This window comes from Lynx canadensis, chromosome E1 (genome assembly GCF_007474595.2).
Source record: "Lynx canadensis isolate LIC74 chromosome E1, mLynCan4.pri.v2, whole genome shotgun sequence".
In the NCBI taxonomy this organism is placed as follows: Eukaryota; Metazoa; Chordata; class Mammalia; order Carnivora; family Felidae; genus Lynx; species Lynx canadensis.
Window position 1 is genome coordinate 52576929 of NC_044316.2, and position 12775 is coordinate 52589703.

A 12775-nucleotide genomic window follows, 5' to 3' on the forward strand; every position below is an offset into this window, starting at 1 on the left:
CAGGGTAACGGGTTGGCATTATGAACTGGGCAAGGGCTCAGATAATATATCACCCTGGGACACTCCCTCAGCAAGGTTATTCCTCAGACTCGAGTTCTGGCCCAAGGAAGATGGGTCTGGATGCTGAAGAACTCAAGACTGAGGAAGCTGCAGCTGGGAAGGAGGACAGGAGTATTATTAATGCTAACAACCGCGACCATGTTCCAATTGCTCATGTGGCCCAAGTACGGTACCAAAATCTGTGAACGTACGTGTGTCTGTACACATTATAGCACCTTATTTAAGTATCAAGATAAATCAATTCATTTTGTAAATAATACCCCAGTTATCTCAGTGGTAGCAAATGCCCATTTCACAGATGAGAAAACCAAGGCTCAGAGAGCTCGAGTCATTTGTCCAGATACACTAACTGGTGAATTCCAAGATGTGACCGACCCAAGGACTGCCTCAGCTTCCTTCAATTTATTTTTTTTTTTTAATTTTTTTTTTTCAACATTTATTTTTTTTTGGGAGAGAGACAGAGCATGAACGGGGGAGGGGCAGAGAGAGAGGGAGACACAGAATCGGAAACAGGCTCCAGACTCTGAGCCATCAGCCCAGAGCCCGACGCGGGGCTCGAACTCCCGGACCGCGAGATCGTGACCTGGCTGAAGTCGGACGCTTAACCGACTGCGCCACCCAGGCGCCCCTCAATTTATTTTTTTTATAATATCTTTATTCTTTTTCATGTTTATCTACATTCTCTAGTTACTCTAAATGAAACGTGATATTATTTTTGAAACAGAATGCCAGCACATTTTTTTCAATTAAAATAAATCCAAAGACACAACACGAGTTACTGCCGAATGCTAAAAAGGATAGGCCTCGCAAGGACATTTCAGACAGGTGTCCCACAGCAAGAAGGCACGTAAGGCAACTATCAGCGCTCAGCTACACAGAAGTCAGTATTTTAAAAGGGCGTTAAGCAGGGGCGCCTGGCCAGTTCAGTCGGTTACGCGTCCGATCTCGATTTCAGCTCAAGCAAATCGTGATCTCACGGTCCGAGAGTTCAAGCCCCTGCACCAGGCTGTGCACTGACAGCACAGAGCTTGCTTGGGATTCTCCCTCTCCTTCTCTTTCTGCCCCTCCCTCACTCCCTCTCTCACTCTCTGTCTCTCAAAATAAATAAACTTAAAAAAAATAATAAAAGAGCGTCACGCGGAACCGGAGACATCCCGGACTTGTAAAAGGTGCTCCCCACAGCAATAACGCAAGTTACAAATAAAGCCAAGGAAGATTTGCGTTCTGTCCCCCACCCCCGTCAAAAAAGGACCCACGTCACGACTGTTCCAGCCGAGCAGCTGAGCTGACGGCGTGACTTTACCTTCGGGCAGGTGGCTGGACCGCTCGGGGGCAAGACCTCACCTGGAATGTTGTGTATGGTGATGGCCAAGATGAGCAGCGCGATCCTCCTCCAGCTGCCGCCAAGGGGCTGCGCCAGGTTCCCTCGAGGAGGCGGCGGGACAGCAGGGCCCTCGGGAAGACCCGCGGCCACCGCCTTCTTCCGCTGATAGGCCTCCCCGTTCTCACTCTTGTCTGAGCAAACAGAGAGGGACAGGGAGAGAGAGCACTTTGAAAATGTGCACGCTGGTCCTTGGCAAGCAGCAGTGGGAAGCAGCTTTCAACCCCGGGAAATGGTCCACTTCCTGACTTCCCAGGGGACCGCGGATTCTGTTTCTTTCCCTGTTCCTCCTTCCTTCCTTCACTTGATTCATTTTAGCAAACATTCGCTGAACAGACGGCGCCCAAAGTACAGGTACTGGAAGGGATAAAAAAAGATGGAACTGGGGCCACCCTAACAACGCCTATTTAAAAGAAACAATATTGAGGAGTGGCCAGGAGCTCAGCGCCTGGAGCCAGGCTCCCCGACTCACCCCTGACTCGTGCACCTAGCAGCTGTGTGGCGCTACACGAGCTGGTTACCGTCTCTGTGCCCTGGTTTCCTGAGTCACAAAATGGGACACTAAGAGGACCCAACCCACAGAGGTTCGTGAGGCTTAAATGAGAGGCTCCACGCAAGGGCTAAGTGCGTAGGTGTGGACTGCGCTGGCTGTCCTGTGTTTCCTCCTTCCCTACAGCATTGCAGGGTATGTGACCCTCCTCTCCTCTTCACACCGCCTCATGGGAACCCATCCGCGTGCCAGGCCCAGCCAAAGAGATCCCCTCCCCAGGGCCAAGGGACTGGTGACGTGTGTGGATTCTCAGCCCAAAAGGTCGTGCGAGGGCAGCCTGACGACCCACGAGGGAAGAGAGCAAGGAAGCAGCTTGGCAGATGACAGAAGGAAGAGGCTGCACACAGACACACAGACATGGGAAATCATGCACCCAGCCAGCCAGCCGGACAGACAGACAGACAGACAGACAAATGGCAGCCTGCGTGTCGCGGGACATTCTGAGCCCCAGGGGCTGACTACGGTCCCAGCCACTGGACTTCATGAGCCAACCTCCCTTTCAAACATTCCTCTTGGGGGATACATTTGAAGGATGTCATTTCCTAGGCCCAGGCTGTGCCAACCACCCATGGTCTCCAGGGTCATTTGCTCACTCTCAATGGAGGCAAATCGCCTGGGTCTGAGGCAGTGTCTAGACTGCGGTGCACAGCACGGGACGCATTTGTGGGAGCGGCTTCCTGGGGGAGCAGAGTCTGGAGCGAATCTCAGGCACGTGGCGGCACAAATGGAAAGGAGGGTCTCACTATCACGAGTGAACCTAAGAACCTGTAAGTCACAACTCAGTGGTCTTGGACGGGACACGATAGGGCAACCATACATCCCAGTTTGGGCTCGCCACCCCGGGGGTGGGGGGATTGTTGGTGTCCCCTTTCACTCTCAAAGTGTCCTGGTCTGGACAATAAGCGATGTGGCTCCCCTGGCTGCAAGAAACAGCAGAAGCCTGACTGATTCTCCACTGTGTCGGTGGGGGCGGGGAATGTCTCTTGCAGGAGTTAATGGTCATCAACTTGAAGGGTAGGAGGGACTCTCTGTGGTGGGCTCCTTCCCTTCCCTATGAACTTTCCACGAGCAAAAGAATTCTCATCTCTAAGCGGAAAGTTGCAGAAAATTTTTCCCAGAGTCAAATTAAGAAACAACAGGCAACCATAAGGACTCCTTTCGCCCTGACCATGGGGCTCTCCTTTACTTCTTTTTATTTTTTATTTTATTTTATTATTTTTTTTTATTTCTGGGAGAGGGGGAGAGAGAGAGAATGTGAGCAGTGGAGGGGGTAGAGTGAGAGGGAGACACAGAACTGGAAGCAAGCTCCAGGTTCTAGGCTGTCAGCACAGAGCCCAACGCGGGGCTCGAACTCACGAACTGTGAGATCATGACCTGAGCCGAAGTCGGAGGCTTAGCTGACTGAGCCACCCAGGCACCCCTCTCCTTACTTCTTGGTATAAAGCAAAGGTAGGAGGGGGTTGATCTTAGCAACGAGAATCTCGCTACAGAAACTTGATCGGGTCTTGGATCCTCTTTTCGGATGAACACGCCTAAGTGAACATTGCTTTGTATTTCCAAAACGGGGGGTGGGGAAGGGGGGAATCTTCTTTTGAAAATCCTTCTGTGTTTGTTCACTCAAATCAAGCAAGTAAGCCTGAAGAGTAAGCAAGTTCCAAAGGGCAGGGAGACTCAGGCTTCCCCAGGTCCCAGTCGGTTCTCTCTCTCTTACAACAGCCGAATCTCAATGCCCTTAGGGAGAAGGGGCCTTCTATGGATCCTCCAGAATATGCAGGGTTACCAGCCCCCACCCAGTCAGCAGCCGCAGCTCATATAACCGGCCTCTGGGGACTCCAATAATCTCTGTTGGAAAGCCACTCTACCCAGACACTATTTGCACGGGGCAAAGCTAAATACACATTCACGGCGCGGTCTCCATATGGTGGCAGAGGGCACCCGCCTTCCTCCGGGACCAGTCAGGAAACACCACGGATTCCTTGGGTTTCCTTTGAGCACACAGACCTGACCTCGCTCTCCAGTGGGAGCTGATGGTGGTGGAGGGTGGGGAACTCTTCCCCTTGGGATTTTACAATTTAAGAGACAAGAGACAGAGAAGATATGAGTAATTCCTTTGCATCGGAGGGCAGAAATGTACACTCTCTTATAAACTCTGAAGCTGGTGCTTATTTCTGTCAGGGCCACGGAGGCATCAGACTCTGAATCCGCTGCAAATTTGCACAGAGAGCAACAGAAATGGGGGCACCGTTAGCAAATCCCAGCCGTGTGCTAGTGTCTAATAGGAGCGACGGAGAAGCAGAAAGAGGTAAAGCCACGTGCCCCCACCTTGGGGTCCCCGTGCCCCACCTCGGGGTCCCCGTGTGCGAAAGCTGCTGTGCCCGAACGGGACCTGAGATGGTGTGAACAGCTCACGTGCATGTTAAATAAGCCACTGTTTGCTAACAGCCTCTAATGGGTCTGCAACGAGGAAAATTAGTCCAAATTAATCACTACAGAGAGTACGAACGCCTCCTGAGCAATGAATCTCCTTGCCTCTCCTGGCAGGGCCATTGAGACCACCGCATACCAAGAACACCAGCACCATGAGCAAAGGACGACCGCTTCATGGGGGCAGTGGCCAAGCCTGGGGTGGGCTGAAGAGGTGTGCCAGAGCGACAAGAACCTGTTGAGGGGGGAAAGGTCTGGGCACTTTCGAAGTAGGATTTGGCAAAGAGGAAGGACGGGCAATGTCCATTCAGAAACGCAAAATGGCATTAGTGACATTGGCTAATAGGGAACTTTATCCTCAGTCTTCACAAAAGCCCCACAAAGCAGAGAAGGTTCCCTCTAACAAATGCAAAGCTTGAGGGGCACACCTGGGTGGCTCAGTCGGTTAAGTGTCCGACTTCGGCTCAGGTCACGATCCCACGGTTCATGAGTTCGAGCCCCACGTCGGGCTCTGTGCGGACAGCTCAGAGCCTGGCGCCTGCTTTGGATTCTGTGTCTCCCTCTCTCTCTCTGCCCCTCCCCTGCTCTCTCTCTCTTAAAAATAAACATTACAAAAAAAATTAAAAACAAAAAAAAAGCTTGAAGAGCAAAGAGGTAGAGTTAACCAGTCCCAGGTCACCAACTTGTCCCAGATGGATTCCGAAGTCAAGCCAGGTCTTTGCCTTCAGAGGCCACCTCTTCACCAGCACCCTGTTGTTGACTGGGCTGGGGTGTGAGGGGTGGGGAGGGGGGGCTGTTGATCTGCTCCTTTGCTCACTGCTCTCACTGCCGTGGCATTCAGGGACTTGAAATCCCAGATGTTTATGTTGGATACATTCAGCGTGCAGAGGGGGTTTGGTGAGCTTGCAACCAGTGACCCCAGAGGTGGAGAAGGCTCAGTGGACGTCTCGTATCTATAGTCAGTCCCACTCATAGACAAACCTGAAAACAACGCTTCTGAAACCCTTAGACCTGCTATGTCCAAGGATAAAGCAGCTACAAGTAGAAAATAGTTATCAACACCTAGCGCGGAACACAGGGTTACGATTCTTTCAGAAGGTAAAAGAAAAGACTTCAAAGCTGCCCATTATCAAAAAAGCATTTTTTTTTTTTTTTTACCTGAGATGTTAGCATCTAAGAATCCACACAAAGAAGGGACCCACTGCTGGGGTTGAGCCTGTTGTCCTCCTTTCCTGGAGAGGCACGGCATTGCTGGATTTGAGAAGGACCACAGGGGAACAGACAGACCTGGCCAAGGCTCATCTCTCCCACTGAAGGGTGGGGCGACCTTCTGTGACACATTCACACAATCACACATGTGATTCTCATCCCAAAGCATCGTATCACAGAGCAAAGCCGTCTCTGGTCCGGCAGGCACGAGCCAGGGGTCATGGCAAACCCTGATGCCTGGGTAGGCCCTGTCCCAGTGAAGCAAAAGGTGAAGTCTCTGTATCAGTGGCTCTAAACCATTTTGAATCAGCAACCGCTTTTGAAAAAAAAAAAAAAAAATTTTAATGTTTATTTATTTTTGAGAGAGAGAGAGAGAGCGCGCGCGCACAAGCCGGGGAGGGAGAGAGAGGAAGACACAGAATCCAGAGCAGGCTCTACATTCTGAGCTGTCAGCGCAAAGCCCAACACAGGGCTTGAACCCAGGAACCGTGAGATCATGACCTGAGCTAAAGTTGGCCGCCTAATTGACTGAGCCACCCGGGCGCCCCAGCAACTGCTTTTTAAAGTACAGTGAAAGCTATAATCCTCTCTTCAGCAAAAAAATAAATAAATAAATAAAAATAAAAAATTAATTAATAAAAAACAAAGACAATTTGAAATAATTTTTGAATCCTCATGGATTCAAGGACCTCAGACCGAGAACATCATGCAAAATGAAAACCACGTTAACCTTTGTTTTCATAACCCATGGGCCCAGGATGGGGCCCACAGGATGTCTGGTGTCCCTCAGATGATGTAACCGGCCAAATCTAACAGGGCCCAGGGATGAAACCTCAGCTCCCAGCGAATGCGGCAACACTAATTAATAAAGCACCAGCCACAAGAGCTTTAAAAATATCCCCAACATATCATTGGAAATGATCTGGTTGAGTTAACACAAATAGGCAAATCCTCATCTGCTAAGTGCAGAAAACTTCGACCCACTGGAAAAATACCTTCCTTCTAAACCCCATTTACAAAACATATAATGAAGAGTAGTCAGTGATATATATATTCACTACGTACTACGTATGCACAAACAAAATCAAAAGGCCAGTCCGAAGCAGGGAGAGAGGATAATCTATTTACTTATTATTTTTCCTTCCTGTTGGTTTCCCAGGAAATCAGAATGAGTTGGGGGAAGAAATTCAATTATCAACATGAGTGTGACAATGCTTGCTAAGAATTTGGTTCTGTTTCTTTAATCATTTATGGGATTAGCATGACTTCCTTTATGTAATTAATTCCAAATTTGAGCATGAAATAATGACTCAACATGGGTGAGTATCCACCCCGGCACGTGGAGAGATCAAGGCCCATGGAGGCCCTTCCTGACAATCACATGGAAATTTAAGAAAGAGCCAGGTCATTCTCACAGTCTTGGCAGATGACCCTCCAGTTCAAATATACCCAAAACTAAAGCCTGTAACTGTCTCTAAACCTCTCCACACTCAGACTGCTTCCTTTTTGTAAAGCTGTAAGCATAACTACATTAAAGAAAAAGTCTCCGGTGTCCCTATCCCGATGACCGTCATTTGTTCCTACCCCTTGTCCAGTTCATGCTTTGTGTGTGTGTGTGTGTGTGTGTGTGTGTGCATATTTGTGGTCAGTGCAAATGGTAAAGAGAATAGATGTGGGATCACACTGCCTACCATGGGATCATGGCTTTGTCAACCATAGGACTCTGGCTCTATCAATCATTAGCCATAAGGCTTCAGAGAAATGCTATATCTGTGCCTCAGTGCCTTTGTACTAAAATGGTTTTTGTTTTGTTGTTTTTTTTTTTTTTTTTGAGAGAGAGAGACAGAGCACAAGTGGGGGAGGGGCAGAGAGGGAGGGAGACAGAATCTGATGCAAGCTCCAGGCTCCGAGCTGTCCGCACAGAGCCTGATGCAGGGCTTGAACTCACAGACCGTAAGATCATGACCTGAGCCGAAGTCGGACACTTAACCGGCTGAGCCACCCAGGTGCCCCTTGATTATACATCTTAATGTACAGTTTCATATTCCACTTGTTTCACTTAAAACTCCAGAAACATTTTCTACATTTCTTAGCCTCTGTGACTCTAGTTTTTAAGGCCTTAAGGGAATTTTGCTTAGTTCTGAGCCCATCATTTGCAAAACCATTTCTTTTTATTCAAGTTTAATTCAGTTTTCTAGACGCTAAAAGCTGCGGTGCCTCGTCTTGCCACATGGGGGCATACTCTTTCTGCTCCCTCCCACCCAGAAGGGGCACCCACCCAGGAAAAGTACCTTCTTGACCTCAGGCACTAATTCTTTGTTTTATGGCTTCATGGTTCAAATACACCATGGGAGCAGAGGGCTGACCTACCCCAGGAAACACACCCCCGCATGTGAGGAAAAGCTCCTAATGCAGATAGAGAAACTTTGTGCAATGGTTCTTAAATCTTCCACGGGCTGACTTGTAACTCCTAGTTGGCCAACAACTGGTTTCCTAACATTGAACTACAGTGGAGCTGTATCACAGGCACATTTTGCAAATTCAGGTATGTGCCGTTGAAAACAAACATGGGAAAACTCCATTTATCCATTCCTCCCTTTCTCCTTTCCATCACTATCCTTTCAAAGAAACTTTGGCTTCAATCGCCCAGAAAGAGAGAGGTGTTCGTTGAAATGGTAAGAAAAATGAATTCTTGGCTTTGGAGGTTCTGGGTGAGGGGCAAGTCTTGGCGGTTTAAGGGAGAAAAAGGATGTTCAAGGGGGTGATTTTGACTCTTCAACATTTTTGCCTTAAATGCTGTCTTTAGAACCCACTGGGCACTTGTGTTAGTAAATGGGAAGGTGTGAGTCATTGAGGCTGGCAATTGAGTGCAATCCATCTCTCAATGCAAAACCGGGCAGCCAAGATGATGCTCGTGGCACCCTCACCCGAGAGAAGTTCCTCAGCTTCCCTGAGCCCTACAAGGCTACTCACCCATGAGTGTCCTTAGATCCTCCACAACCCCTTGGAAATGCCAACATATATGCTGCAAATGTGAAGTCCTGGCATAAAGCCAACAGCATGGCATTCATTTAAATGTTTCCCATTCCATAAGTTTTATGGGCTCCAGTAGTCAAGGGGGGGCTGGCCAGGCATTCGACCCACCTCTCCACCATTGGGCAGGTGCCCCAAATAAAATACTCCTGCTGGTAAATACTTCTGCTGGTATAGTAACTGCATTCTGACTATAAAGACGTAAGTGCATATCAAAGCAACCTTGGAAACTCTAAAAATAGAAGAAAATTTAAATCACACATAAACACATCACCTAAAAACATATATATTTGGAGTTTGGTATACTTCCTTCCGTGCTTTTTTGCCTGGTTTTACGTAACCGGGATAGCATATTATACAACTGAAGACTGCTTTTTATTCTCGCTAAACATAAGCATTTCCCCCATATGACTGAAAACTCTTAGAAGCATTTCCAGCAATAGAAATTATTATTTACATTCTCATAATGTTGGGCATTTAGGCCATTTCTAATTTTTTTTCTATAAATATCACTGCAAAACCTTTCACCTGTATTAACAAGCAGAAATTTGAACAAAATTCCCAGAGCTGAAGTGTTGATGAAAGGGCGGTGGTGCGTTTGGCTAATTAATTTCCAGAAAGGCCATGCCATTTCCATTTCCATGAGGAAAGTTCACGAGTTCTCACCATGGCATTTCTTAGTCAGCATGGGTATTTTTCATTTAAAAATAAATGTATCCACTTACGAAGGAAATGACATTTCCCTTCATTTGTATTTCTTTGACTACAGGTGAAGTTGAACATTTTTCAGAGTTTCAGGTGTATTTATTTTCCCTTTTGTGAAGGGTCCTCTGTCCAAACAAGGCCTCTTTAATGATACATGATTGACTAACTCCTTACGGACACGGGTAATTTTCCTGTGAGGTGCCTGTGCTTGTCGATGGTACCTGAGACCCGGCTGGGAGCAGTGGGTGTTCTCACACATCAGACAGGTGTATCCACCTGGCCAACCTGGGATTCCAGCCTCCCTTTAAAAAGTTACGGGGCGCCTGGGTGGCGCAGTCGGTTAAGCGTCCGACTTCAGCCAGGTCACGATCTCGCGGTCCGGGAGTTCGAGCCCCGCGTCGGGCTCTGGGCTGATGGCTCAGAGCCTGGAGCCTGTTTCCGGTTCCGTGTCTCCCTCTCTCTCTGCCCCTCTCCCGTTCATGCTCTGCCTCTCTCTGTCCCAAAAATAAATAAACATTGAAAAAAAAAATTTTTTTTAAAAAGTAGGGGGAGAGGGGTCATCCGCTTCATTTATGCTGCTGGCTGGTATGGTCCCCAAAGCTGTGTTTCTCTCTCAATATTGAAACGCTACTTTTTTCAAAAGCAGGATACATGAGAGCTTCTCCTCCTTCCCTAGTCTTCTTGCTACCCAATGACCCCGGGCCTCTTGTAAGTAACAGCAGTTCCGCAAACATTACATACGGCGAGAGGAATCTAGTGTGGAACAGGAGCCCTGCTGGGGCTTCCAGATTTAGCAAATAAAAAAGACGGGGTGCTCAGTTGTAACCGAATTTCAGATAAAATGAAACTTTTTAGGATAAGTATATCCCAAATATTGCCTGGGATATACTTATCGTAAAAAGCATTCATTCTTATTTGACACTGAAACTTACCCGGATACCCTGTATTTCATCTGACCATCCTACTTGTTGCCCCATTTAGTGTCTCAGTTCTCAGGTGGGGAGAGAATGCACAAACCGCATTCCACTCTGAAAGCAGCCACACACTCTTCTCAGTGCAAAACCGTCCAAGGAGACACTGCATGGGTCACACGTAACCCAGGGCAGGAAAAGATTCCACTGGAGATGAAGGAAACTTCATGGAAAGATAACTGAAGTATTTATTATGCTTAATTACTAACCCTTGAGCAGAGAAGCATCTGGAGTTTAAGAAATATGATGCAAAACTTATTTACAGGGGTTACCTGGGTAGCTCAGTCGGTTAAGTATCCGACGTCGGCTCAGGTCATGATCTTACGGTTCGTGAGTTCGAGATCCACGTCGGGCTCTCTGCTGTCAGCACAGAGCCCGCTTTGGATCCTCTCTCCCGCTCCCTCTGCCCCTCCCCGACTAGCGCGTGCAGGCTCTCTTTCTCTCTCTCTCTCAAAAATAAACATTTCCCAAAAAACCTGATTTATAATCTCTGTAACTAGAATAGATGTCTTCACTTATCATTCTAAACATCATGAGCCACACGATTATCAGAGGGTCAAATGCTGCCTGGGTAGGGTGGCTGGTTCGATTCCCTTGTCTTTTCAATCCATATTTCCCAGGACCTGTAAGTAACCCATGCCTCGCCTATTGATGCTTACAAATAAGCAACTGCTTAGGGACAACACAGACACAAATGGATCTGCATAACTGGTAAAAATTAAATGTACCTCCGAAGAGATGAGCTCACTCTTAGCGAGAGGTTTCTCATCCATTAAGCAAACCACCCACTAAAACATGGCTTTTTCCAACTATCTAAGGTAATAATTTATATTCTCAGCCAAGGGAGCCAAAATATCCAATAACATTACCTACCAGGTCAGTTCTTCTGCTGCAAAGGTACAAACAACCAATTAATCAACATGAACTCATTCCTGATGAATTGAATGTGGTCTAAAAATAAATCCCAGGTGGGCTCCAGAGCTGTCTACCCTGCATGTGTGTGTTCAGCACAAATGCTCCCGTGGGAAAGAGATCATTCTAGCTTTGGGGGAGTCCACCCGCAAAAGACATTTGTTTCAAAAAACTCCCAGCACACTCATCGGAGAGAGAAAAAGGGCATCCTGAAAAATACCAGTGCTTATAAGAGGTTTGCAAAGGACTCTCAGCCGACCCCAGAAAGATGGCGGGGGGGGGGGGGGGGGGGGGGGGGGGGGAAGGCGTGTGCTTAACCTACATGGTTGTCAATTACCAGGTCAGGGAGGAGGCACCCAGGAGAACAGCACCCACTTCAGGGCTCTTGTCCAACAGCAAATATTAACTTAATTGTCATTGGTTCACTTTCCCCTATGACATAATGCTGTTCTGCTGTCCTCTCTAATTCTGAGAATAAAGATTAATAGCCTAGACCACTGTATCTCCCAAGCGTGGAGTAGAAGTCCATCCGTTGCTGGGTCATGGTGGGAACTTGTAAGACACCAACTCCTGGAGCCCGTCCTGGAGCTACTGGGCTAGAACCTGTGGGTGAGGGCACATCATGGATTCTGGGGCCCAGGAATCCACCATATGCTCTCTCCTACCCTCACCCCCAAGGTAATTCTGATATATTCTAGATTTTGAAAATTAATATTTTAGACCACTTCAGTACTACTTAATCCAAGTACTTCCTTAGTCTCTAAATTTACATCAGTCCAGGGGCACCTAGGTGGCTCAGTCACCTGATTCTTAGTTCTATGTGGGCACCTAAGGACACACATGACTGCCAAATGCATGGTGGGGGACGGAGAAGGGGGGGAAGGCAAAGGAATTTAAGACCAGAAGGTAAAAAGTAATTGTACCATCCTGACAGAAACCATGGTCTCCTTACATCAAATGAAAATCCTTTTTTTTTCTTCTTTTAGAGAATACGGACCATCACCGGGAAAGGCAGCCACCAGCAGAAGAATTGAGAGAAAAATCAATTCCCCCCCAAACAAGGCATTCTCTTATCTCCCCTGTGTCTACAGAGAGTCTATGAAGGGTCTAGGTCGCCCTAAACTCTTCCTCTATTTCTATCTCGCATTTCCTCTCTTGTCCTAGGGCTTGGCCACCAGGAATCCAAACACGACACTATCAATGACACCGTTAGGTGCCACAATCATGAGCGCGCACACATGGCCAGTATTAACCAATAGCATTACGGTCTGCAAAGGGCGCTGGGAAACAAAACCTTCCTTTTGCCTAGGGGCACGTGACTGAACGGAAACCGCGGTGCTGGAAAGGTTCATGTGGATCTAAAATTCCACAAACGTTTCTTGGTCCGGGGATTTTCTTGCTTTTCAGGATACGCACAGTTGACACGGGAACACAGTTAGTGGCTGGAGATAACAAGGAAGGAAGGAAAAGATGAGCACAGGCCTGAAGATGTGTGGTTTGTTGGTTGTCTTGGTTACAAGAAGGTAAGAG

At 47.7% G+C, this 12775-nt stretch overlaps 1 protein-coding gene across 2 annotated transcripts in view; it reads right to left on the reverse strand.

Annotated features, from left to right (window-relative positions):
• SLC39A11 (solute carrier family 39 member 11) overlaps nucleotides 1–12775 on the reverse strand; it is a 342512-nt gene that overhangs the window by 143276 nt on the left and 186461 nt on the right. For both annotated transcript variants that reach the window (XM_030295448.2, XM_030295449.1), the window contains exon 6: nucleotides 1405–1575. In XM_030295448.2, the coding sequence (XP_030151308.1) occupies nucleotides 1405–1575 (171 nt within the window). The remainder of the gene's footprint in view (nucleotides 1–1404; nucleotides 1576–12775) is intronic.